Source organism: Pipistrellus hanaki (genome assembly GCF_964339955.1).
Source record: "Pipistrellus hanaki genome assembly, chromosome: 7".
NCBI classification, from domain to species: Eukaryota; Metazoa; Chordata; class Mammalia; order Chiroptera; family Vespertilionidae; genus Pipistrellus; species Pipistrellus hanaki.
In genome coordinates, this window is record NC_140509.1 from 54,713,899 (window position 1) to 54,740,738 (window position 26,840).

General features: G+C 45.1%; 1 protein-coding gene across 1 annotated transcript in view; it reads left to right on the top strand.

Annotated features, from left to right (window-relative positions):
• Positions 1–6,643: 6,643 nt before the first annotated feature.
• ARMC2 (armadillo repeat containing 2) overlaps positions 6,644–26,840 on the top strand; it is an 86,624-nt gene continuing 66,427 nt past the window's right edge. Inside the window, exons 1-4 of the mRNA XM_084890533.1 lie at positions 6,644–6,897; positions 7,336–7,408; positions 15,724–15,895; positions 21,357–21,564. Coding sequence (XP_084746659.1) covers positions 6,680–6,897; positions 7,336–7,408; positions 15,724–15,895; positions 21,357–21,564 — 671 coding nt within the window. The 5' untranslated portion in view covers positions 6,644–6,679. The remainder of the gene's footprint in view (positions 6,898–7,335; positions 7,409–15,723; positions 15,896–21,356; positions 21,565–26,840) is intronic.

Consider the following 26,840-nt stretch of genomic DNA (forward strand, 5'->3'; position numbering starts at 1 on the left):
GCTGCAGAGAACCCTGGGTTTCTAGGACAGGGAAGGAGTTGTACGTAACTGTGGAATAGCGCTGCACCCACCTAGAGAGCCCCAGGGGGAGAGGTCCTCATTAATGGAAACTCCCAAAGGGCCCAGGGAAGACCCACATGAGTTGCTTTAACCATTGGCCAGGCACAGCGAGGTCAAAGGCAATCAACTCCAGGAGACAGTGCTCCAGCCTTCCCCTCTCCCCACTTCCTGCCTGCCTCCAGGGCAGGCAGGCGGGACCTAAGTAGCCTCTAGTGAGGGGGAGGTGGGGAGCCAACATTCCTGCTGGGAAAGCCAGTTACACACCTGCAGGGGAATCCTAGGGCCGCAGAGAAGCCATACTGCCAAGTGAAGTTTCCTGTATTTATATCTGTACCCAACATTATAATTTTGGTTGAAACGTAGTTCCTATATAGGACTATCAGTTTTCTAAAAATGAGCAGAAAATACAAAAACTCAACTCAACTTTCCATCCAGGGGCAGGGGAAGGTAACAACATTGAATATATTTTAAAACGATAGGGAGAGACAAAAATGAAATTGTATTTTGATCACACAAGTTGTGAATTCAAAATACTAGTTAAGGTTTTATGTTCAACAAGCAAAGGTCCCTTGCACAATGGAGTCCAGTGGCCAGTAAAAGGGATGTGATGCGGCAGTTCATGTTCAGTCACTGGAAAAAGATTTCAACCCTGAAGAACACAAATATTTTGTTTTAGGCCCTCAAATTATCCAATCAACTAATAAATATTTATTGTTTGCTATGTTTGAAATCCTGTTGGGTACTCTGAAGACCACTGACATTCCTTTAGTGCAGATTAGTATCATTTACCACCTGGCACAATGCCTTAATGTTTAGTATGTGCTCAAAAATAACTTCAATTTAACTATTCTTTACCATATACTTAGCACCAAGGGATGTGGCATTTTTTCCCAATGTTGACAACAACACTTCAGCTGAAAAATTCCCATATGTGTAAAATGTGGTGCAAACCCGAATGGAGAGTGATTATGGTCTCACTTGTATTTAACACTGTTAAGTGTTGCTGAGTGGTCTAATATGAGAGAACAGAATGAAACCAGGAAAATATGTGGGGCTCTTTTTGCCAATAGAGTGTTTTGATGCAGAGAAACAAAATGATTGCCCACGGGAGGCCTAGAACTGAATCTAGGTTGTCACTCATTAGACCTGGTTGTCTCTTGTGAATGGGGATGCCAAGCTGGCTAGCGCAGAGTGGCAGGGTTGCTCAAAAAGATAATACTCAGTGACCTATCCCTCGTAATCTCTGAAGTGCTATACAAATGCACGGGCTCAGTCACAGCCACAGTTCAACATTTCGTTCATTGCCACGTGCATAATGCTTTAAATCGATTTTCTCAGTCTTCACCTCCACAGGTCCTGTTTCCCTCCATTTACAGAGTGGGAGGTTAAGCAAGTAGCTCTACACAATACAGTGCGCAGTTTGAACAATCTAGTAAATCCTCTCCCCCCCCCTCCCCCCCCCCCCCCCCGCCCCCGGCCCCGGCCCCCAAGCACAAGGCAGCCGGCAGGGCTACTTGTTCTTTAGGAGATGCTCTGGTACGCATACCCCCAGGGGTATGGGAAGAGTTTGGTGGGGATATGCACTGCACCTAATTCTACGTTCTCATGAGTATGAGGGGTACTCAGCGTTACGGAAATTATAGAAGGGGTACACATGTGTCAGAAGTTTGGGAAACACTGGTTAGGGGTTAGAGGTGCATGGTGAAGGTAGACGCTTTCCCATAGGGTTCGTCCCAGAGGAGCCCTCACTCATTCTCTCCTCAAGGGATGCTGCCACTCTGGCGCTCAGCCCCGACCTAGGCTCCTCCCAGGCCCCATCATTTCCATATTAGCTTTCCCGGGGGACCTCCTGGCCACCCCTCGCCTCTCCCCACGCCACTCGCCGGGTTTGACCCCGCCCCGCCGGCCCCGCCTCCTCCCTCCCGCTGCGCTGCCTCGGCGGAAAACTGGACCGTGAGCTGCAGCCCTGCAGCGCTGACTGCCTCCCGCGCTCAGCACAGGTGCTCCGGGTCCGGCAAGAAGCCCCCTTTCCCGCGCCCACTCCCAGCTCATCCCCCGCGGCTCCTCGGGATCGCCGGGCAGCGGCCTGGCTCGGCAGCCGGCGGGAGACCCGGTAGGTAGTTTGTGTACGGTTGCCATGGAGACGCGGGCCGGCTGGTGGGGCAGACGCGCCGGGAGAAGATGCTGCCCCGCCTGGACCAGAGGAGGAGGGGGCGCTGTGGGGATGAGCGGAGCCGCTCTCCGAGGGAGAGGTGAGGCTCCGCGGGGTCACCGGGAACCCCCTCCTCCGGTCCTCCCCTCTGTTCCCAGAGGGAGGGGTGGGGCGGGCAGAGAGGCCGGAGAGTGCCGTGCCTGCTCGCTGGGTTGGGCCTCGCTGTCTTCATATCTATGCATTGAGCATTTAGCCCAGTGCGCAGTACGTACTTCACAGAAACTCATTAATATTTGTTGAACGAGAGTATGGTAGACTGAAGGGTTTTGTTTAGGCAGTGACCCCGCTAAGGCCACACACATTGTACCTTCTTTGCAACAGACAGAGCCTCGTTAAATAAATAAGTGTAGGTGTAACAATATACATTAAAATGTGCACATACTGCCTCTCATCATTCATTCCCACCGGTATCACAGCAGGTCTTCCATCTCACCCTGACTTGGAGTTACTTTAACTTGTTAGAAAAGCAAGTGCCACTCTTATTTGTATCCCGTTTTGCGAATCTATTATGTTCTGATTAGTTGTTGATTTGGCATAGCTGATATTAAATAAAATATTTAACGAAATATTGTCCAAAAAGGAAAACACCCCTTATTAAACTTAAATTTTATAATAATGTGTGAAAACTCTGGACAAATGTCACTCCTTTTCTTTTGCAATGTATTGTTTTTATTCAGGGGGAAATTCTTGCTGTATTTTTTTATTGCAGAGCGTTTGGACAGTAGTAAATGTTTTCTGAGGGCTAGGCACCATGCAAAAGCACTTTTCGTGAGTGATGTCATTTAACTATCAAAATAATTCGATGAGGCTATGACTATTACTACACATAATTTACAGACGAGGAAACTGAGGCTTAGAGATGTTGGAATCCCTGCCCTAGGTGATATAGCTGAGAATTGTCAGAGTATTTGAACCCTTCCTCAAGCATCTGAGTCCTGAACCACTGCCTCTTTGGATGCTCATATTAACACAAAGGTAATTCAGAATTAGGTAAAGGTCTCGATTATTTGCAGAGAAAATAGTATGGAAATGGCCACTCTTCCCCCCCCCCCCCCCCTCAAACATCTGGATAGTTGCAGTATTGCATTTAGCAAGAAGCCTCTGATTCAGGTGTCTATTAGCACAAAGGTGAAGACAGGTCTTCATAATTCACTTCTACATAATGACTCAAAATTTTTGTACCAACCAATAAGAAATATTGTGTTTAAAACTGTCTTCAGTTTTGAATTTCCTACCACTGTTGGTATTCATCTTCTAGTGGTTCTGTGGACAACATAAACTCAGGACAGTGATGCGGGACAGAACTTAGCTGCTTTCTTCTTCCCTTTCCAAGTCTACGTCTCCTGTTTTCTTTTATTTTTTATTATTATTTATTTATTTATTTATTTATTTATTTATTTATTTATTTTACAGAGAGGAAGGGAAAGGGATAGAGAGCTAGAAACGTCGATGAGAGAGAAACATCGACCAGCTGCCTCTTGCACACCCCCTATCGGAGATGTGCCCGCAACCAAGGTACATGCCTTTGACCGGAATCGAACCTGGGACCTTTCAGTCTGCAGACCGACGCTCTACCACTGAGCCAAACAGGTTTTGGTTCCTGTTTTCTTTTAAAAGGTCCCCTTACCCTCCTCCTCCCTAGTTGTATACCCGGTATCACCTCTGCCCTTTCCTGTCCCCTTAGATGCCAAATCCTGTTGGATGTTCTGCTCTTGGTGCTCCTCACTAGTTCTCATTTCTCTTATCACCTCTATTTCCCCTTTGCTCCTATATTCTGGCTTTCAATACCTCACCCACTGATCACAACATTTATCGAGTCTTACTTCATGCCCGGTGACTCAAAGCAACATTTGTTCTCATATGACCACGTGGCACCAAGAATCAGATACCATTTGAAATGAAGTCCAATACGCTTTTCTAGTCTGCTGTAATAAATGCCTCCAATTACGGAAGCCAGGCAGCCTCCGCCTGGGTATTTCCTTGCTCAGGTCTGTATTTGGAAATGGAGTCCAGGCCTGGCTGGTGTGGCTCAGTTGGCTGAGCATCGTCCTGGCATCAAAAGGTTGCCAGGTTGATTCCCAATCATGGCACATGCCCAAGTTGCAGGCCCAATCCCTGGTCAGAGTGCATTCCAGGAGGCAGCTGTTCGATGTTTCTCTCTCTCTCTCATCAATGTTTCCCTCTCTCTCCCCCTCTCCCTTCCTTTCTCTCTAAAAATGAATAAAAACACAATTTGAAAATGGAATCCAGCAATTATATGCAATTGTTGACCTTCAGCTGTGCCTCACACGCAGAGCTGGGGCTGAGTCTGGTGGGACAGCACCAGTTGTATAGGCACAGTGGGAGGGTGTGCTGACAGAGACCAGGTGGGGACCTTGTAGAGTATGGAGGGCAGGCACCCACCCGTTTCCACAGGGGGGGAAGGGGGGCAGCCCTCTGAGGTTTGCTGGGTGGTTGTAAAGGCCTGTCTGATTTTGTCGCTTCTAATTTTCCCCTTCTTCCCATCCTGCCAATCCCTGCCAGATCGCATCATATCTCAAAATCTTTTAATTTCCTCATCAGTTTTTATTAATCTCTTGACCTGCCATTCAGTTCCCTGTCTGGTTCCACTCCAGTCTTCATTTCCAGAGCTACTCCTCATTCATCACACACCCGTACATGCCTGGCACTCTGCCGTGGCTTACTCATTGCCTTTGCTAGAAATTCCTTCTCAACTCCAGCCCCATGTCAGCCACTGCCACTTGCTCAAAATCAGCCCACGATTCCAGAACCCAGATCAAGCAGCACCTCCTCCAAGAAGTCTACCTGACACCTTCTCCCAATCAGAAGCCCCTCCTTTTTTCTAATCACAGGGTGGTGTGTTTTGTTTTTTTTAATTGCCCCAATACTTTGTATTCAAATCATTTGAATACAAGTAGGGCTGATACTCAGCTGCTAGCCACCAAGAAAGCCACTCCAGTTGTGAAAATAATGGCACAGTCTCTAAGGTGGAGTGTAAACAGCTGCAGCCCCAAGGCCTCTGATGCCCCCACCTCCTACTACTCCACCTAGCGGGTAGTAGTTGGAATATCATCTCTGGGCATATGTCAGCTTTTTTTTTTTTTTTTTTTCTATTGCTTAAGACTATCCACCTCACAGAAGTGTTGTAGGGATTACATGATATGATGTACTCAGAGTACTTGGCATTGTGCTTGGTATTGGAATAAAAGTTTAACCAGCATTAGTGGTCCTTCTTGCCTGAGAGTGAAAGTAGTATTTATTCCCACCTGTGTTCCCAGAGCTCCAAGCAGAGGGCTTTGCACACAGGAAACTGAGTCAGTTCTAGCCGAATGGATTTGTTCCATTTATCAGGAGAACTTTCGTAAAGTTAAGATTTCTATGATATTAATGTGAAATACTTTAAAGAGGCAAGCTTTTTAAATCTGAGTAATTGGGTTTATTTTAAGTTGGCAAAAACCATCTATGATAAGAATTTTTAATTTAGCCGAAACCGGTTAGGCTCAGTGGATAGAGCGACAGCCTGCAGACTAAAAGGTCCGGGGTTCGATTCCGATCAAGGGCATGTACCTTGGTTGTGGGCACATCCCCAGTAGGGGGTGTGCATGAGGCAGCTGATTGATGATTCTCTCTCATCAATGTTTTTAACTCTCTATCCCTCTCTATTCCTCTCTGTAAAAAATCAATAAAATGTATTTTTTTTAAAAGAATTTTCAATTTAACAAATAAAGACAAAAATCTCCTCCTCCCCCCAAAAAACCTACTTCTAACTCAGTTCACTGTTGTTGAACATTTTTATGTTTGATTTAATCGTACATTAATATGAACATAATAATAGATTAACTGTACAGACCTTACACTATTAAAACAGTTCTTCACAGTATACAGTTAAAATGTGATTGAGGGAGGAAGAAAGAAGAAAGGTGAAAAAGTTGTGGTAGAATTTGTGGTAAAAATTTAGAGACAAAAAATTTTTAAGTCCATTATTTATTTGCATTGTTCCCACCACTATTTGGTCAGCCTAAACTCCAGTATGCCCAAATAATTTACAGACTTCCTAGAATTTGACTTGAGTAAATGTTCCTGCTTCATGACTCTATGAAAGAGTATAGTTTTCAGTGCAACCTAGTACAGCCAGGGAGAACCTTGGTCAGGAATTATAGTTCATTATTCATCCAAAGCCCTTTCATCTTCATTAGGTTTGTCAGATCACCTTTGAGTGTTGCCAGACTTATTGGTGACATGTGGTGCCAAGAGAGTTGCAAACCAGATTTGGGTTCTGGAAGAAACTTGTTCATTGTACTGAAGCTTCTCTTACTAAGTGGTGTAATTTCTCAATGTTGATGTTTTGTGCCATATATTTGTAGGGTGTGGGGTCTAGCTGAAGAAGGTTTTACTTTAAAAGAAAAGATGCTGTCTCCAAATGATCCAAAGTTGGAGAAGCGGGATCCGTTTTATCGATCTTTAGTGGCCAAGCAGAAGACCAGCGCAGAAATCATAAGTGAAGCGCGAAATGCATTAAGAACAGTTGGGACCCAAAGACCATTCACGCCACAGGAAGGCCAAAGAAAACTGTTTGGACCTGCATCTTCAAGGACACCAGAAAACAGACCCCCTTCCTCCTTCAGGTAGATGACACTTCTCTTTCCTGTACATCCAGATATGTAAGCCACGAGATGACAGGTTCCCTTTGACTTCTGTGAATTATACCAGTTCTATCTCTTGTATTTGTTCAGGATTCTCAAAGGTAATTTTAGGCCTTGGGTCCAAGAAGCTGGCTTGCAAATGTTAATAGTGGATGTCATATCTATTTTATAAAGCAATATGAACAAAGCTTTTCAAAATCATCATATAGATTTCTTTTCATTACTCAGTATTTTCAGTTCTACCCAATGCAATGAAAAGACTTATGAATAAAATGTTTTTTAAGTACTATGATTTGTTAAAATAGCTCAAGGCTTTTGCATTGAATGCTTTAGTTTTGGGCTAGAGTTAACTAATATAAGCTAGAAATATGAGAAACGACTCTTCACAAACTAATATTTCTGTTCTATCCCCTGTGCTAGCCTCCATGCCTCCAATTTTGAGTCATCGGATTCCAGGCCCATTTCCGGTGCACGCCTTAGCCCACTAGAGCTTGTGAGTACTCCATGCCACAAGAACTGTGAAATGGAATTGGTCAAAAGTAGACCTAACGCACTAATAATTTAATATGAAAACAAATTATTTTATACTTTTTCAAATATAATGGTTAGTATCTAATAAAACATTTTTATTTATTTACAGTTTAATAATAAGGAATTTTTAGAAATACAGAGTAACCTGGCAAACCAAATGTTTCACAGCATTTTTTAATTCAAAAAAGTTATGCATAGGTATCCTTTTATTTGTAATAGTTATATAAAAACAAAAACATGAACATAAAGGGTCAAATGTTTGCTACCAAAACAACGCCGGCAGTCTCCTGTCCCCTTCTTCTTCATTCTCTCCTCCCCAGTGGCTCTCACTTTTGGCACATGTTCTTGTTTTGTTTTGTTTTTCATCCAAATTTCTAAATAGCACAGGGTCTTGCTGCTCTCTGACTTAGGAGCTTGAGAAATTACCTAATGACTTCCCATTAAGGAAGATGAAGTCTTAACTCTTGTCTATCCTCCCACGCCTCCTCACAACACATTCACCCATTCTGTCCCCGCTGCTACTCCCAGTGTAGATTAGATATAGCATAACTTTGGCTAGAGTGCTTTTCTATGATTATATTAACCCTGTTTACCGCTGAGCCTGGAACTAGTAATGATTGATGATGATCGCTTCTTCTTCCCTGCATAATTTTTTGTTTTCCCTGGGATTAGTAATTGCCTTGCTTTTTTTTTTCCCCCCTCGTTTTGTATTATTACAATTTCAACTCCAAACTCTTCCCAGTGCTTTACATCTCCTTTGTACAGTCAGGCACATTAGGTATTCTGTTGATTCCTCTCCTTGGAGAATTTCCACCCTCCGTCCTGGACTACTTGCCCTGGGTGTTTGGAGCACAGCTGGCTTCTCCCTTTTATGCTGGAGGTCCTGCTTCCTGTATCCAAAGTCCTCCCCTTTCTGGATTCACTGTCGATTTGGTGGAGCGCTCCCTCCGCTAACTTTCTGAGAAGGGGTGCATGGGAAGGGAATTATTTGAGACCTCCATTGCTGTTTTTCTCTCTGGAAGTATGTAGAATTTCTCTTTGTTCCCAGTGTTCTGAAATTTTATGATAATAAAATTTGCTTTAGTCCATTTTCATCCATCCTGCTGGGCACTTCAGCTCTCAGAAATGCCCTTGAACTGTTTTGATACGTCTTCCCCTCTTTTATGTTCTGTTTACTCTTTCTGGAATTCATTATTTGGATGTGGGAGCCTCTGGATTGGCACTTTAATTTTCGTATTTCCTCTTTTCTGTTTCTCATCTTTTTTTAGAAGAGATGTTATCTTCTAGTTATTTTATTGAGTTCTTTTCATTTCTGCTATCACATTTTTAATTTTCCAAAAGCTTTCCCCCTTTAAATTATCATTTAAAAAATATAGTGTCCAGTTCTTGTTTCATGGTTGTAGCTTCTTAACTGCAAATATTAATGTAGTTTTGATTTTTTTAGTTGTTTTCTTCTCCCTTTAAAATTTCTGGTGTGTGTGTGTGTGTGTGTGTGTGTGTGTGTGTGGCTTAAACAACACAAAATTTATTTCCTTGCAGTTCTGAAGATTGGAAGTCTGATGTCAAGGTGGCAGCTGGGTTGATTACTTCTAAGGACTTTCTGCTGACTTGTGAATGGCTATCTTTTCCCCGTGTCTTCACATGGTCTTTTCTCTGTGTCTTGATGCATTTTTCTGTTTGTTTCGTTTGTTTTTCATATTAGAGGCTCTTCTCAGATAGCTCATGCTGCTTGCTTGGCTGCCCTTATTTGAGGGTGGTAGCATGTAGAATGGATTGGTCAACACATAGGTTATACCTCCCCACACCCACATTTATTATTTTTTAAAATATATTTTTATTGATATCAGAGAGAGGAAGGGAGAGGGAGAGATAGAAACATCAATGGTGAGAGAGAATCATTGATCTGCTGCCTCCTGCCCACCCCACACTGACTGGGAATCGAACCATAACCTCCTGGTTCATAGGTTAACACTCAACAATTGAGCAACACAGGCTGGGCCCAACACCTACATTTAGAGGGCAGGGTTCTGGCTGAACTGGGTTGTTTATGAAACACCCAATGGCAATATATTTAGGGCTTTCCTTGAGGGCTAGTTAATTTTCTATAGAAGTGTCTTCTAGACTCTTGCCTGGAGGATAAAAGTTGGTTCTAACTTCCAGGAATCAGGTAGAAGAAGAAGGTAGGAATGCCTGACATCCAGTGTTTAAATGTTCCATTAATATCTATGCTTACATAAAGTACCCTGACCATCAACTGTGCCTGATTCAGATTAGCCTGATTCAGAGCTGCTGTTTTACCGTCTTGAGAGAACAAACCTCCAATCTACTCCTGGGTTATGTAGCCTGATTATATAGAGCTGGGAGAGAATCACACAGACCTGCAGCCAATCCTTATTTTAGGTTCCCCTCCCTATGCCCCTGCTACTACAAGTACCAGTGACATCAACTCCTTAGACCTTTATGGAATTGGAGTGTCACTCAAGCTGCTTCTCAATTTGTGTTACTGTGTATGTGTGTGCATGTGTGTGTGAGTTTTTGGTGGACCGTTTGAAAGTTTCAGACATTGTAAGACTTTATCCATAAAAATTTGTGTGTAACTCTTATGAACAAGGATAGTCTCCTATGTAACCACAATGCTATCATTATGTCTCAGATAATGAACATTACTCACTAATATAATTTAATGTATAGTCCATGTCCAAATTACCATTTGTCTCAAAATGTATCACATAGTCTTCAAGACTCATCAAAAGGCCTTTGTGAAGAAGATTATACTTGTTCTTATATTGCAGATGATAAAAGTAAGATTCCAAAATAGTATTTATGAGCTGGTCATTATTGACATATGGCTTCTCGCACCTACCACCTTGGGAACCACTGGGTTTTGAGCCAACTACAGTAAGAGGACCTCACCTGGGCAGCCAAATGGTCTAGCTGGTTGTAGAATGACTCTCTAATCTATAATTCTGCCATTTGTCTCCTATCAATAATTTTTAATATTGCTGTAGTTTTTTTGGGACTCACTCAATTCCTTCCCCCACTCTTTCATAAAAATTTCTATTTCTAAGAGTAAATCTTGTCCTTGTCAAACTGGTACCATTCTGAGACTGTGGGATTGGGTGTTAGGCAGAGATAATGTTGGCATTGGCTTCTGTTTAAGGTTATTGCTGTTAAATTTCTTTCCTGTGGAATGGTTGGGTGCTAGTGCAAAGTAAAAATGGGCTAAGAAATCCCCATCTTAAGTAGCACCTTTAGTTTGAAATATTTTTGTTAATAGTGAATCATGTAAGGGTCTTAAGTATATTTTATTTTCAACAATAAAATTTGGAGCTCCCAGTCACGAAACTCTGCAAGTGGGGCCTCACTCTACCTGTCCTTTGACAAAGGGAGGAATAAGGGGAAGTGAGAGTGGGAGGATGGAGAAGGGGGCAAAGAAGACAGGATAAAGGAGGAAGGTGGGGGTAGGGTATCTAATAGTTAGAGCTAAACTTGCCCAAAGAATTTGTGAAGTCCTAAACAATTGAATTCCCACACTATTTGGATCAAGGACACTTTCTCTGGCTTGTTTAAGAATTCCTCAACCATCAGGCAGACAGGGAAGAGGGATCCATGGAGCAACTCTTTCCAGCTCCCACATTTAACAGATCAGCTCAACTCTGCGCTTACACGGTACCCTCCTCTGTTTCTCACCATCTGTCTGTGGGCTGCCTGCACTCAGAAATGACCTGGGCTTCAGAGAGTGGTAGGAAAACAAATACTCCTGGTCCTGGCCACTGAGGCGTTGGCTGGCTGGTCCGACGGGCTCACCAGGGTCCCCATTAGCATGTATGACTGTGTAAGAAATGGGAAAGCCTGGCACCATACAGTCTTCTTTTCCCATTTACATCAACCTGTGGTAGGAATGCCTAGGCACACCTTTGTCCCTTCTTAGCAGCCCCATCCTTCCCCGGCAGCTCCGAGACCACTCTGTTTTGTGGTGGCAGCTATTCCTGCTTTCTTTCTGCAGCTCTGGTTTGCTGGTATTCAGATTTATAGACACGGGGGCCGCTGCTCTCATGCTTTGATTGTAGAAGTAGGAAAAGACATGGGACTGTGTAAATAAATAGGGAATTGTGTCTTTCTTCACTATCACTTTCAAAACAAAATTCCCCCAGTGTCTCCTAACCTTACAAAGCTTTGTTACTTAAGCTCCAGGTATTTTTATTAAACTTTTTATTGACACACAGAAAAGACACAGATCCTAAGGGTGCAGCTTGATAAATATACACAAGCTCAGCACACTCAGTAAGTGGCACTCAAAGAAAACAGACCATTGCCAGCCCTTCAGACAACACCTCCCTATAGTGACTACTGTCCTCACTGCTCACAGCACATGTTAGTTCGAGCTGTTATTTTTATATTTTACTAGAGGCCCAGTGCACGAATTTGTGCACAGGTAGGCTCCCTCAGCCTGGCCAGTGATTGGGGCCCATCGGGGCTGATAGTTGTGGGGATGGGAGGAGCCATTGGAGGTTGGCTCTGGGAGTGCACTGACCACTAGGGGGCAGCTCCTGCGTTGAGCATCTGCCCCTTGGTGGTCAGTGTGCATCACAGAGACTGGTCCACCGATGGTTCTGGTCATTTGGTCTTAATGGTTGCTTAGGCTTTTATAGGTATAGATAGGAACCAAGCTCCAAGTATTTGGTGAGAAAAATAAAATGTAATATATTTCTAAAAGATGGAGACTAAGAAGTCCATACCTTGAGGTTAGAGAAAATTCAGGGTGAGAAAAAGCAGACTAAGACAAAGCAATGTCTTTCACTGTGTCTGGAAGGGGGTAGCATTACTTCTGTGAGTCACCTGCTGGGAGAGACAGAAGAGCCCAGAGTACCTGCAAGAGAAAATCATGGTAATAGAAATCATGTCCGATTGCCACATGCAAACATCATGTGCTTGGGAGAATTTTTAATATTTGCTTTCTAACTTCCAAGAGATGCGTGTGTTTGTCTCCTGTGTGTGTGTGTGTCTGTATGTGTGTGTGTGTGTGTGTGTGAGCACACTTCTATTTTACAAATTAAATCATAGCAACTTTCTGGGTGGGATGTCATAGACTCCCGTTCCCAGCCTTCATGTAGGGGAAGGGGACACCCCATGTTCCCAACTGGTGATTGATCCCAAGAATCCAGGTCAGAAATCAGTCAGGGCCCAGGTGCTGGGAGGAGAGCCGAGCCAGCCAGATCCCTTAGGTGTTCCAAGAATCTTGTCTTCTTCCATCAGGTGGTTCTGTGAAAGTATTCTCTCTATCTTCAAAGGACTGGAGCAGCTTTATCCATCAGAAGAAATCTTAAATTCTGACTCTCCAATGTCCCTGATTATACTCAAGTCCCTGTTTCATATCATGACACACAACTTGGGGGCGGGGGGGAGATTGATACTTACTTGAAACCTTCTCTGAATTCTAAAATGCCATAAATTGTGTATTGAAAACATTTTTACTGTTTTGCTCTATAAACACCATTTTGCTCTGCAACATGGAAGACCATTTTGTAGAACTTGACATGATAGAAATTGATGGTTTCTTTAGTCGTTTTCCCTGACAAATTTAAAAATGCTTTACATGTGTCATTTTATATTTTAAGTAGACCAGTGAGGTGTATGTTTAAATGAGATAAATGATTCAGTAAAGGTCAACAGTAACTGGAACTAATTTGTCTTTATGCCAACACTGACCAGCATTGCACTAGGAAAATCCTGCCTTCTATCAGGGAGCAGGGAAGGGGCTTTATCTTGTCATCAGAGGTAATTCAGTTATTGGGTAAAACTTAGCTTTGCAAAACTATATTTTCCCTTTTTATAAGATCTTTTATTTAGTGCCCCAAACTTTTAGAATAGTTATGGAATTTATAAAACAAACAAACATTTATCTATCTACATTATTATTATTTGGCAGGCTCCTTGGTCTTTGCTTCATATTCAAGGTACCTGCAGAGTACAAACGTTTTGAGATAAGAATATCTCATATCTACATTCAATATTGAGAGTGTCCTAATGTATCTTATTTCCCATAATTATACCTAAAGCACTTACTTTCCCGTTTTATATGCTTTTAGCTTTTTTTGTTACTCTTAGCTTATGGCCTAAGTCACATTCTAATGAATATTTTGCAATACATTAGGAAGAATAAAAAATAAAGTAACTATTTATGAAACAAATATAGCAGAATTTATATGGACAAATGAGTGTTGTCTCCCTCAGAATAGTTGCCTCTCAATTCAGGATTTTTCCTCCGAGCAAGGTTGTGTCAGAGGCTAGGACCCTGGCTTTGTGACTTAAAAGTAACTTGGAGCCAAATTCGGTAAATCACGAGTGAGTCACTCACGTAGGGAAGGTAGCTAGCATGCCTGGAGCCTCCATAACAGGGATTGTCTATAGGTTAGTGTCCCTGCAAGAAGGGGACTATTGTCTCCATTTGGTAGCTGGGCAAGTTCAGAGAAGTCAATGGCCAGCCCAAGTTCACGCAGCTAGGCAGTGGGTTCCACTCCAGAACAGTTTGATTCCAAAGTCATTTACTCTTCCTCTATAGTCCAGTGTTTCCCAAACTTTTGACATATGTGTACCCCTTCTATAATTTTCGTAACGCTGAGTACCCCTCGTACTCATGAGAATGTAGAATTAGGCGCAGCTATGCATGGGGCAGTGCATATCCCCACCAAACTCCGGTGCAATGTGTACCCCCACCAAACTCTTCTGTACCCCTGGGAGTACGCGTACCACACTTTGGGAAACACTGCCGGTATGCTAGTTATTTTATTTACCAGTTTTCTAGCTGTATTTAGAAGTATGTGTCCCTAAAGTCATAACTAATTTTTATGTGGTTCATGAACTGCTTTTAGATGTAAATGAACAAATATTTTGAGTACACCTGAAACTAATATAAAATAATATTGAATAATATAAAATAATTTTGAGTGAAAAATAATATTGAATGTCAACTGTAATTGGAAAAGAAAAAAATATTTTGAAAGATGTCATCATCATTGAAATAAGTAACTCCTTGGAGGGAGAACTCTAGTATAGATGCCTTTGTTCTCTTAATGTATATAAGAAAGACATGTGTTTAAAATTATGTGTCATATATGATAGTTGACTTCACCCATTTTCCCAAATTATCTGATTTGAAGTTCACACTGGATTTTTAAAATATTTATTGACGAACCTGTGGGATTGAAAGTCACTCATTTCACATATGTGACTTGAGGAACTTGAACTTGATTATTTTTTTGTTAGAGACCCCAAAAGCACTATGGCCATAAGATTGCTCTCTCACAGACATAATTCTGTTCAAGTTGGAAGGAGGGAGCACTGACCCCCAGGCAACATTGAAAGTGGGAGGTTAGGCTTCCATGAGGTTCTGGCCCTGGGTGAAGGTAGATCTGAGGATGCACTGGGCGGCACAGTGCGTGCTGCAGGCATTTTAAAAGTCTGTAAGAAATTGGAATTTTGCCAGTAATGTGTATTTTCTAAGGATATGAGCATAGAATTCTAGAGATATGGAAAATAAGACATGTTTATGTCTTAAGTCCAAGACAACTTCTTGCTCTTGTTTTGTGACTTCAAATTATTTTCTAAAATTCTATATCATTGCCCGCCAGTGTGGCTCATTGCTTAAGCATCAGTACATGAACCTTGAGATCATGGTTCGATTCACACACCCATTCAGACACATGCCTGGGTTTTGGATTCGATCCCCAGTAGGGGACCTGCAGGTGACAGACAATCAATGATTCTCTCTCTCCCTCTCCTTCTCTCTGAAATAAGTAAAAACATTTAAAAAATTATATCATTAAAAAATACTTTTGTGGCATCCAAAATGTGCAATGATGGTATTTATATTCCACATAGTTTTTGACACAAATAGGTGCTCAATACATGTTTTCTGAACTGAACTTAACACATATCTTTGCAAAGCATGTTGAATATCCTCTACTGAATGTTTTAGTCTCTTATACAGATAGCTGTTGGCTAGCATGGATAAATGTGTGTTTAAAATCATGTGTTTTTTAAAAACAATAAGCAGGACCTAGTGTCATTAATACAATATATTTGACAAAAACAATGAACAAGAGGTATCTGTATAACGCATTTCAGAGTAAGATGGCCAGTGAGACTTGAGCCGGGGCGGGGACCAGCCAGGCAGAAAGCTGGCCTGTGCTCAGCGGAGGGGCAGGGCCAGCCCAGGGGCGAGTCTAGGATGAGACACAGAAACTCACGCCAATCCTTTAAACATTCTCTTTCCAGAAACCGAAAGCTCCGGCACCTCCCCCCGCAGAAGGGGACCCTGGCCTTTCCCTCCCGAAGCCCCCGGTGGACCCGGTGAAGATGCGGAGGATCAGCAGCGCCCGGGCGCGCCTGTTCAGGGCGGCCTCGCAGGGGGCGCTGCTGCCGGACCGGACGCCGCCCGCCGCCGAGCGTAAGGCCCAGTGACCGTCTTACACCGGGGGCTCGCGTGTCTCTCCAATTTGCACACAAAATGCTATTTTTATATCGTATGTTCAAACCCCACGTGTTTTTTTGTTTGTTTGTTTGTTTTTTTACATGAACTAAGACTCAGTTAATAGTGTGTGAAAGCTGGGTATGAAATCTTGTTCACGTATTTTTTCTGGGTGTTTTTCAAGAATGCCTAAATATCATAGCTTTCAAAAAACCGTTACTTGGTAGAAAAAAGGATATGAGGGCCAGTATTTGCTAATGCACGGGTTTATCGCTATTGGATAAATGATTTTAAAATCAGAGTTTGAGAAATCGTCCATGTCATTAGGCCAGTGGTCGGCAAACTGCGGCTCGCGAGCCACATGCGGCTCTTTGGCCCCTTGAGTTTTTGGCAAAGACCAGCTTAGGAGTATCCTAATTAGGTTAATAACAATGTACTTATCTATATAGTTTAAGTTTAAAAAATTTGGCTCTCAAAAGAAATTTCAGTTGTTGTACTGTTGCTATTTGGTTCTATTGACGAATGAGTTTGCCGACCACTGTCCCAGACTATTAGGCATTTTTAAGACTTATATAACACCCACCAAGCCTGGGTCTCTGGCAGGACCTCTCGGATCCCCTGGGGAAATGTAAGCAAAAGTTGAAGGGGGTTGTCCTGCTGTTGTGGAATTGCTGGCAGGTGTCTAAACCTGGGGACAGAGGGGCCTCCTAAGGCATGGTCCCACCAGGTGGCCCTGCCAGGGCAAGCTAAGAGTTTGTCAAACCAGGGAACATCCCCCATCAGTGGGAGGACCATCAATTTAGTGGATCACTCCAAGCATTTTTTTTTTTTTTTAATGAAGTAGAGCAGCATGTAATGGAAAATGCTGGGGTGCACGGCAGACAACAGGGGGAACACGTGCTACTTTGAGAGACTTTTTCAGGCACACACCTGTGTGTTCAGGGCCATGTTGTAAATGTACTCTATAGCGCAATTACTTTCGATCATGGTATACATTTATTATTACTCTATGTGGTCAGAAAAGGCGGAAAACCACTTTGCCCTGGGCCGAGGGCACTGGCTCTCCTGCAGTTTGAGGCTCGGTGGAGGGAGGGCAGCGGCCGCCCAGCGGAGGCGGCTGAGGAGGGATGCCAGAGGCTGCGGGCCACACTGAGGAGCCTCCTTGTTTCTTGCATTGCCTTGCATTCACCAACCTTTAAATGCAGAGCTCCTGGGAGAGTCCAGGCTTGTGACTTCTTATGGAAAATCTAACGGTCCAGCCACTCCAGCCCCCATTCTGTGCAGCCCCAGGAGAAGGCCTGGAGCGGGGGGTGCCCACCCTGTTAGCCCGGGATGTGACTTCTGTTCCCCATGTCGCCAGCCACTTAGCTCACGTTGCTGGCTGGTTCCTGTGGTCCCCAGAGTCCCCTGACAGAGCTGGAGAGGCAGCATCCAGGAGAGAGAAGACAGGCAGTGCTGGGGGGTGTCACTCGGTGATGCGTAGAGCAGGAGAGCCATCCCTCCAGCGATGCGGGAACTGAGGTCAAAGGTCACGCAGGCCAGGCCAGGCCAGGCCCCGGCTCCATTCTGCTTGCAGGGGAAAGCCAGGCCAGAGTTTAAGCAAGGGGGACACATCATCCACCCTACGTGTCTCAGTGTCGGGGCACATGACAGCCACCTGAGCAACTGGGGCCCCTGCCAGACCAGTTCATCAGAAGGGAGTGGCAGCCCTAACCGGTTTGGCTCAGTGGATAGAGGGTCGGCCTGCAGACTGAAAGGTCCCAAGTTCGATTCCGGTCAAGGGCATGTGCCTTGGTTGTGGACACATCCCCAGTAAGAGGTGTGCAGGAGGCAGCTGATCGATGTTTCTCTCTCATCGATGTTTCTAACGCTATCCCTCTCCCTTCCTCTCTGTAAAAAATCAATTAAATATATATATATATATATATATATATATATATATATATACACACACACACACACACACACACACACACACACACAGCGGGGGGGCGGGGGGCGGGGGGGCGGGAGAAGGGAGTGGCAGCTGCAGGAGCAAAGCCCTTGACAAGGAGAGAGGGATGGGGTCTGGAGCCAAGGTTGGGGGTGAAGGTAGACTCAGAGAGGAACAGGGTCACTTCTTGTGAACAGGATGGCAGAGCTGGGTAAGAGCTACTAAATGGCCGTTCACTAGGTGGCTTTGAACGCGGATGCCGCAGCCACGTTTAATGCATTGAACTCTGGGAAGCTCACGCTGAGAACCCTGCTGCTTCCCGAGCCATTCGCGGCTTTGTGAAGGTGCCGGAACAGGTGGCTGTGTCTCCCACCACCTGGTCTTCTGTGCTCCCCTCATGGCCCAGCTCCTCCCCTCCTGGGCCCCTGGCCCTTGGCTACAGCACTCATTGTGCTCTGGGAGGTGCCGTGGATGGCAGGTACCTGTCCCAGCACCGAGGCCATCTTCACGCCTCCAAGCTGCACCAGAGCATGTCTTCGCTGCGGTTCTCTTAGCCACCACCTCACCATCTCCACCATCCCCCGGGACTGTGTCAGCACCCAGGAAGCTATGGCAGTTAAAAGGCGCTGTCCCTTTAAAAGCGCACATTGCCCCATTAACCAATGTATTGTAGCGCCCTGGGCTTGGTGTCGTTGCCATCGGCACGGGGGTTCCCTGGGCTGGTTTCCATCTCTTGTGTAGAGAAGGGATCCTCCGCTGGGTCATTGTAAATGGAACCGTGTTCGCGGCGACAGAGTGACGTCCCTCCCTTTGGAGTGAAGTCACCTGCAGCGGCTACTGCCACAGGCCGGGCTCTGGGTGTGCTGGCGGGGTGGGAATTTCCAGTTTCAGAAAACGAAAAGGGAAGAGATGTGTGTACCCATCTTCATGGGCCAGGATTCAATTGCTCCGTGTCCCGGGTCCGGTTTTCGGCTGGCGAGGGCAGTGTTGCTGACATCTCCTCAGTTATCCAGGCCAGACAGAGACCTCAGTGCAGCTGCCCCTTCTCACCCATCACTGTCATCTCTGCCATCGCCAACCCCCCACGGGCTCCCTCCATGGGCTTTCTAAATACTTCTTCTCGGGTCTGCGTTCTCCTGTCCCACCTCTGCCTCACTGCCTTGGTCACCTCTGGCCTTGACCCTGGTCTCCTGCCCTCCTGTCTGGCTCCACCCTCACCCTCTGTGGAGGCTGCAAGTGGGTCAACATAAGGTCGCCCAGCCTGTGGAGCAGCCGGCAGAGCCCGGGGAAGCCACGCTCCCAACCAGACGTGGCTGTGGGCCTTGGCCCTCCATCTCACCGGGCCAGAAAAAATCATGTGTGTGTGCCATCGGGGAAAGAGGTCAGGAAGCAAACAAACATCAGATTGCGTCATCTTCTTGCTTGAAAACCCTTCAGAGGGCCCCCTGTGCCTAGAAAGAGTGTTTGCCAAGCTGAGTTCCAGGGAACTTTTGCAAAAGATGAATAGCTTTTCCTTGGAAAAAGGTGCACGTACGTGCTCTCCGTCTCGGAGAGACGCAATGCACGCGAGCACGTTCGGAGGGTTGGTAAAGGCCGTCTGGTAAAGAAACCGTTTGATTTTAATCCAGCCCAGCATTTCACAAGTCTGCTTGGCTGTGGAACCTGTCTTTGGGGGAACACAGTTTGAGAAACACCGACCTAGCACGGATGTTGGCAAACTTTTCCTGTAAAGGGCCTAATAGTCAATATGTCAGACCTTGTAGGTCATGCAGTCTGTACATTTACTCAACTCTGTCCTTACGGAGAGCAAGCATAGACTGATTGGTGGCCGGTGAGACTTGAATTTCATATGATTGTCTGGCCCGCTGGCGTGGGTGCCGAATAAATGTTCAAGGAGAGAATGAATGAAAGAAACACATGCTGAGACATAGGCACAGGCTAAAGCTTCTTTGTGATCTCTGCCTTGTGATTCGGTAGCAGAGGTCTCTAAGGGAGCGTGCGCCGTGCAGAGAGCCCTGGGCCAGCAGCCAGGGCTCTTGCGTTCCATGAATGATGACGGCACTGACGTCTAGGTTTTGAGTGCGACAGGTCACTAGGCCATGTCATTTAACTCTCACCACGTCCCCAAGGAGTGGGGGTCAGGGAGGAAGGGGAGGGGAAAGTGGAGTGTCCTGCTCGTCACACTTGAGCCCAAGTCTGCTGAAATGCAAAGCCCACTCTCTTCCCGCCGCACTGAACTGCCTCTGTGACCTCACACTGGCCCCTTAGCCTTTGGGGTTCTCAGCTCTCTCACCTGAAAAATGACGGCGAGCCTCGCCAACCTCTCAGGTTTCCTTCGGCTTCCCGATTCGGTGTGCAGACGCAAGGAGCTCAGTCAGAGGCGTGGACTGGGTGGTTTTGTCGTCGGTCTCCATTGGTTTGTTGGTTCAAGTGCAGAGAAGGAAACCTTGAGTTGTTTTGGAAAAGCTTGCAAAACAGTGTTTTTCTGTATGAAGCTCATTCCCCCTTCCACTTTGAAAACATATTTTATCACAGGCATATTTTAGCAGCAGCATGGATAAGTCATCTCTCATGTCAGTTGCTGATAAAGAAGCAGTGTTGTATTATAAGTGTAAGACTCCGCTGCCATAAACAAGGTAGGCGTTTCGGTTCAGAGGCTGGACATCTTTTTGCAACTCTATCTTGGTCCCCTTCCAAAAGCCTGGGAGGGCTGCAGCGCACCCCTCCGTTCACCAGCTGGCAATGATCTGCTGGCCTCTGCAACCCAGCCGGGCCCCTCGACCACCTCTCCCCCTCTCCTCCCCTCACACACTCCTCGCCTGCTGCTCCTTGAGCATGTGAGGCACAGTCCTGCCCGAGGGCCTCCGCAACTGCTTCCCTCTGCTGGCAACCCCGTCCCTTGGCATCTGATGGGCAGGTGCCCACCTCCTTCAAGGGTCCACCATTGCCAGGCCCCTTTACCCTTCTTCACTTTTCTCCTTCTGCTTTTTCCCATCACACTTGTCTTATATGCCTTATTTATTACGGTGTATTACTCATTATCTGTTTATACCTATTTGGATGTGAGCCCGATGAGGTCAGGGGTCTTCGTTTTGTCACTAATATATCCTATGTGCCTAGGATAGTGCCTGACATCAGAGAGGCACTCAATAAATATATTTTTTGATTCAGAAATTACTAACATGATTACATTTAGGAATAGGATGGGATGCAGGGTATGTATGTGAGCTTAGGTAGTTCATAAATCTAAATTTAAGAGTTTGTTCCTTAGGTAGACCCCAAGCTAATAGAAATAAGATCCTCTTCGTTTTTACCTGCTGAATTGATGATGCCAAGCCTAAAACAGTGGTGAGGTCTCATACGTCCAGGGACGTTGTATCCATACTTGATTATAAATGACGTAATTCTTAAATGGCGTACATTCTTATATTAAAAATATATATATTGAAAGATGGTGATTCCTAAACTAAGAAATGCTTTGACAAAACATTTCCTTGGTTATTACAGGAAAGAAGACAGTGGAATCCAGAGACACAATTAGTATGGGGGACTCTCCGGTGAAAATCAATGGGATTTATTTAACAGAACCAAAGGCCACTGGCCACTTAAAGAGTCGCCCACTTCAGCTCACTTACGACGGAGGCTTCAGAGAAATCAAGGAGCAAGAAGTGTTCAAAGGGACGACACCCTTGCCGTCTCATCGGAGAAGCGGAGGGTCAGTGTTCTTTTTATTTGCCTTTTCTGGTGAGGGCAGCAGTGTCACTTAACAGTTTGTTTTCTAGCTTAGGCAGACGATTGGGTCACATGTCCTCTTTTACAGAAAGCAAATTTTAAGTTAGCGATACATGAGCAGGGAAGATTTCTTCTCACAGCTGAATGGAGTTGATTTTGCATCGTTCCCCATTTAATCCTTAGGAAAACATTTGCTCATACTTGCCTACATGCTGCTTTGATAGGACTGTCAGATTAAAGTCCTGGCTTCGGCTGGACTGTTGTAGCCCGCCCTTGAGGGGGACTGATCATTCTCTTTGTGTTATTAGGGATTCTTGCCTGGCCTGGAATCTCTTGATCCCTCCCTTTGGGTGAGTTCACTATTGTTAGCTCCACAAAGGAGGAGACAGTTTATGTTCTTCTCCAGTAGAAACTTGGACGTTTTATTTTTCAAGTTAATAGTTAAAGCATGAGTGTCCTATGGATTTCTCTTTCCATGACATCCCTCTACTAATCCCTCATAAAATGAATGATTGGGAATTACTTTATTTCATACCATGTTTCTAGATAGGGCTTTTTTTTTCCTTCACACTAATTCTCACTGATACCTTCATCCTTTCCCCTCCCTGCCTCCAATCTGGGGAGCCCTAAGTTCACACCGTATCATGTTCCTGGATAGGACTTTCCAGGGCTTTTCCCAGAAAAGTGAGGAGCAAATGTCCTGTCGTATTAAGGATTTGTGAGGAAATGTTCGCTGCGTGGACCACGTGGATTCTTACCCTGGCGTTTCCCGACGGCAGCCTTGAATAACTGGGGGCCAGGGCGAGAGCAGGCTCTGTTTCCAGTCCCAGCCAGTCACGATCCGAAATAGGCAGAAGGTCTTGGGCCGAACAGGGTCACTCAGAGATATTTTTCCATGACTTTCCATTGGGTCATTATGGACAGCTGCCCAGTTCAAGTTTGTCTACCGAGATTAAATTCCGCGGCCCATTTCAAGACCAAGTCCTCATTGCCCTCCCTTTAGACCTCAGGCCCGACTTTGCTTTGTACACAGGTTACGTTCTCAGAACCCTTCCCCGAACTGGCTGCTTGGCAGCCGGCTGGTCCCGCCGCGCTGACCTTGTGCTGACACAGCCCAGGAGCGTGGCACACGCGGGATTTCTGTTAGGCAACCTCGTCGTCGTCCTTGTAAGGTCGCCTTGCATTCAGAACATTTTGTAAATTAAAGGGACAATGAAATGTCTCCTTAAGTGGAAGAGAACAAAACTTCAGATTGGGACTTGGGGAGTCGAGCACAGCACATGAGACTGGCCATGGCCGCAAACCCTTTGCTGTTGCTGAGTAAGAACAGGCCTCGGCCCAGAGCATAAGCACAGGCCCGCGGAGATGGGTGCTCCCCTCGGCCGGGAGCGGGCACCCTGCTGCGCCCAGCCACACAGGGATGGGGGCTGACCAGGGAACACCGGGCAAGCGCTGTTTATTGTTTCATTTTTTTTATTTTTTTTCATTTTCGCAAGCCTTCAGATGTTGCAGAGTGGCCTGGCCAGCCAGAGTTCATTATGTCTTCCTCGGCCTGGGACAGCAAAGGCATTCTCAGTGACATACTTTATTCCACCAAAGCAAAGAAGCAGTCAGTTAGGGCCTGGACGTGCTTCTTCCCGCCTGTCCAAAACCGTGAGGCGTGGGCACTAATTGCTCATTGTTTCCCTTGTTTTGTTAGCGTGGCGTTGGCCCGGGGAATGGCTGGGGCAGAGCTGGGTTTGCAGCATACCCTGGCAGGTCTCACTGCCAACGACATTGCTGCTTTGTGAATCTTTAGCTCCTTTAATCACTGGATGGGATTTTGTTGAGGTGCCAAAAAAAATAAAAAATAAAATTTTTATACAGTAGGATTCAAACAAACCAGCAAATGGAAACTATTAGCAGTTCTTTCATTAATTACATTTGTGAATCAATCCGGGACACTTGATCATCGTTTCTTGTAAACATTTAAGTGAATAATTCCAAGAAATGATCTTTGCTGTGCAGTGGCGTATTCCCAGTTTTGATGCGAAAGCCTTACCCTCAATTAACATTGTTTTCCTCTCTCGCCCATAAACTGTGAAGTGAAGAGTCCTGTCATGAGCGGGGCTACCGAGGAAGGGAGGGGAGGGGATGTGCAACTAGAAGAGGAAGCGGCCTGGGACACAGGCAGACGGGTGAAGGGGACAGAGGAAGAGAGGACACGCTCCCCATGCAGGGACGAGGGTGGGCGCAGCTGCCTCAGGCTGAGTGCTCGGGCTGAGGAGTCGGGGAGGAAGGAGGGAAAGAGCAGTTTAATTCAGTGAAAGCACGTTGATTTGTGCACGTTTAATTTAGAATACAGATAGCTAACTTAATCATGGGGTGGACTGGAGTTTAGCCTCATGCTAGTTGTCATGGAAAAGGGTTTGCTAATCAAGAGATCATCACAGACAAGATCCTGGGCAACTCGTTACCTCTCCGAAAGAGCACACACTCTCAAGGACTTCACGAGTCATCACATATCCCGTGTGCCCGTCACAGCAGTCTCTGTGCGTCCCGTTAAGGATTCCTTTGGAGTCGGGCAGGCTTGCTCCTTAGCAACACTCTGTTTTCTCCTCCGTTGTGTCGCTATAAGGATTTAACAGCGTTCATTAAAGTATGTACACAAAGGTGGGCCAAAGTAAGTTTATTGCTGTCCCTATGGAAAATGACATGCAGGTTATGATTATTACAATAGCTTTATTAACTGTTTCATTACTCACAACTGTAAACCTACTTTTGATTTCCCCTTTCTGTGCAAATATTGTTCAAACTATTATGGTTTGGAAATTAATTTTTAGGATGAAATTAATTTTTAGGAGGAAAGGACAGTTCATTGTAGACTCAGAACTCTTTGCTGGGGCCGGAACCCCTGATTTGGTTATTCTCTCAGCCTCATGATTAGCTGTGTGCTGTTTAGCAAGTCTCTCAACACTTTCGGGAGCTCAGTTTTTAATCTGCAAAATGGGAATAACTGTGCTCCTTCGCTCCCATCTCTTCCCAGCCCTCACCATGGGTTGAGGAACAATGAAGAACACTTGAAAAGCTGTTAGGATCATTCGAGTGAGGAAGAAGAAAAGGGGGCTCTCTGGTCAAAGGTGGCAAAGCAGAGGCATCCTGCAGAAACCCAATCAAAGCAACGAAGAATGAAACACAGAGAAGTAAATGTCATCCATGAAACAACAGCAACAAAAAAATGGTTCCACCCCAAACGACAGAATGTGAAGCGACTTCACACTGTGTTTAGGGCTCCATCCCCTCCCCTCTGGGAAGTGAGCTGTCCTGCACACGGTGTGAAATCCTGTGCAGTCTGTTAGGAGGAGGACGGTCCCTGTCTTCCCTACCCCTCTTCCTAGTCGTGGTTAGCGGTCAGAGCTGGGGAATCAGAATTCTCCAACCCACCAGCCCTAGCAGTTGGTTCGGAGGAGAACACATGATCCAAGCCAGCCCAATGGAATTCCTCCCTCGTACTTTTGCCAATGCCTTTGAGGAAAGTGCTTTTTCTCCCAAGTTCACAAGCTATAAAGATGATGTTGTCTTGGAGCCAACAGTGGCCATCTCATTGCCTTGTGCAGAGTGACTCTGAGAGGGAAGTGAGGTATAAACAAACAGAATGGAGACAGTGACCAAGTTCAAGGATGTTATATAAACCCCTAAATCCAGCTGTGCCTGAGGCCACCACATCCACACGGTGGACTGCCCTGTTTTGAGCCAATATGTTCCTCCCCGCCCCCCATCTCTCTCTTCCCCATCTTTTGTTTTCCCCTCCCTCCTTCATTCCTTTCCTTCCTTACCTTTCTTTCTTCTTTTATTTATTTTGACAGGGATAGCTTGTGGTACTTTAGATGAGGTTGTTGTCGCTTGGAATATTGCAACTAAAAGAGTCTAGTTAACCTGCCAGACTCTATGAAACATAGATGGAAACAAGAGGGAATTTGAGAGCCGACACCTCCTCAGACCTTGAAAAAGAAACAGGTTTCACTAAAACTGAGTCTCTCGGGGCAGAAAGATGTAGCCAGGTGTTATTCATTAAAGAAGCGAGATCTGAGGATGTGGGCAGGCCACAGGAGAGGTGAGGAAGCCACGGTGAAGACCCCATTCGAGACATTTAAGATCCGATCATGAAGCAAACGGGGGCAGGGCGGGGCGGGAGGGTGAAGCTGAGGGTGACATGCTCACCTCGCTTCCTGTGAGCCAGCTAGATTGGGATGGGGTCCAGTTTGGTAGGTTAGAGCACAGGGCTTTTCTGTAAGTCACAGCAACCTGCTACACATAGTTAAGGGAATACACACTCAAAATCAAGAAAAATAACAGACTTGGTAAATGGATGGTCAAGAAAAACTAAAGCTGATGGTGCAGCATACCCAGTTCTCTCCTTCTGTGGATTCTTTTCATTATGAAACAAATTAAAGAAAATTAGTATTAAGACAAGAGTTAACTTGGGACTTGGTCATAGATATGTAAAGAACTTTATAAACACAGATGAAGAAAATGAATTGCAAAAGGATTACTCTCCAAAAACAAGGAAAGCGTTAAAACAATTTTGCATAGCGTTGAAGAGATGATTGATAATGTTATTAGTCTATTTAAAAAAAGGGGGAAGGGGGACTCTTTGTGTGTTTTTTTATTTTAAAATATATTTTTTATTGATTTCAGAGAGGAAGGGAGAGGGAGAGATAGAAACATCAACTATGAGAGAGAATCATTGATTAGCTGCCGTCTGCATGCCCCCAACTGAGGAGCAAGTCCACAACCTGTCATGTGCCCTTGACCAGAATCAAACCTGGGACCCTTCAGTCCACAGGCCAACGTTCTATTCACTGAGCCAAACCGGCTAGGACAAGAGCTCTTCTTTGGTTTATAAGAATTCAAATTGGAGATTATGAACCCATATAAAGAGATGAAAAGTATGCTCATAGTTATCTAAAAAAAAAATTAAAAATGGGGGGAAAAGTGTAAATGTGGAGAGGAAAGCCATGTTAGATATGAAAAATAAGAATAAAACAGCTGACAGTACAATGAGAGTTAGTGGACAGGCTAGAGGAACTCATTCAAAATGCAGAAAGTAAGAAGATTGGAAAATGATTAGAGAGTTTGACATAGACACTTGTATTCCTGAGTACTCCTCCTGCTCCTCCTTTTAGTAATATCTGACTTTGAAGTAAGTTCCAGCACTCTTCCAAGTGATTTAGACATATTAACTCACTTGATTTTTACATAAATCCACTGAGAATGGAA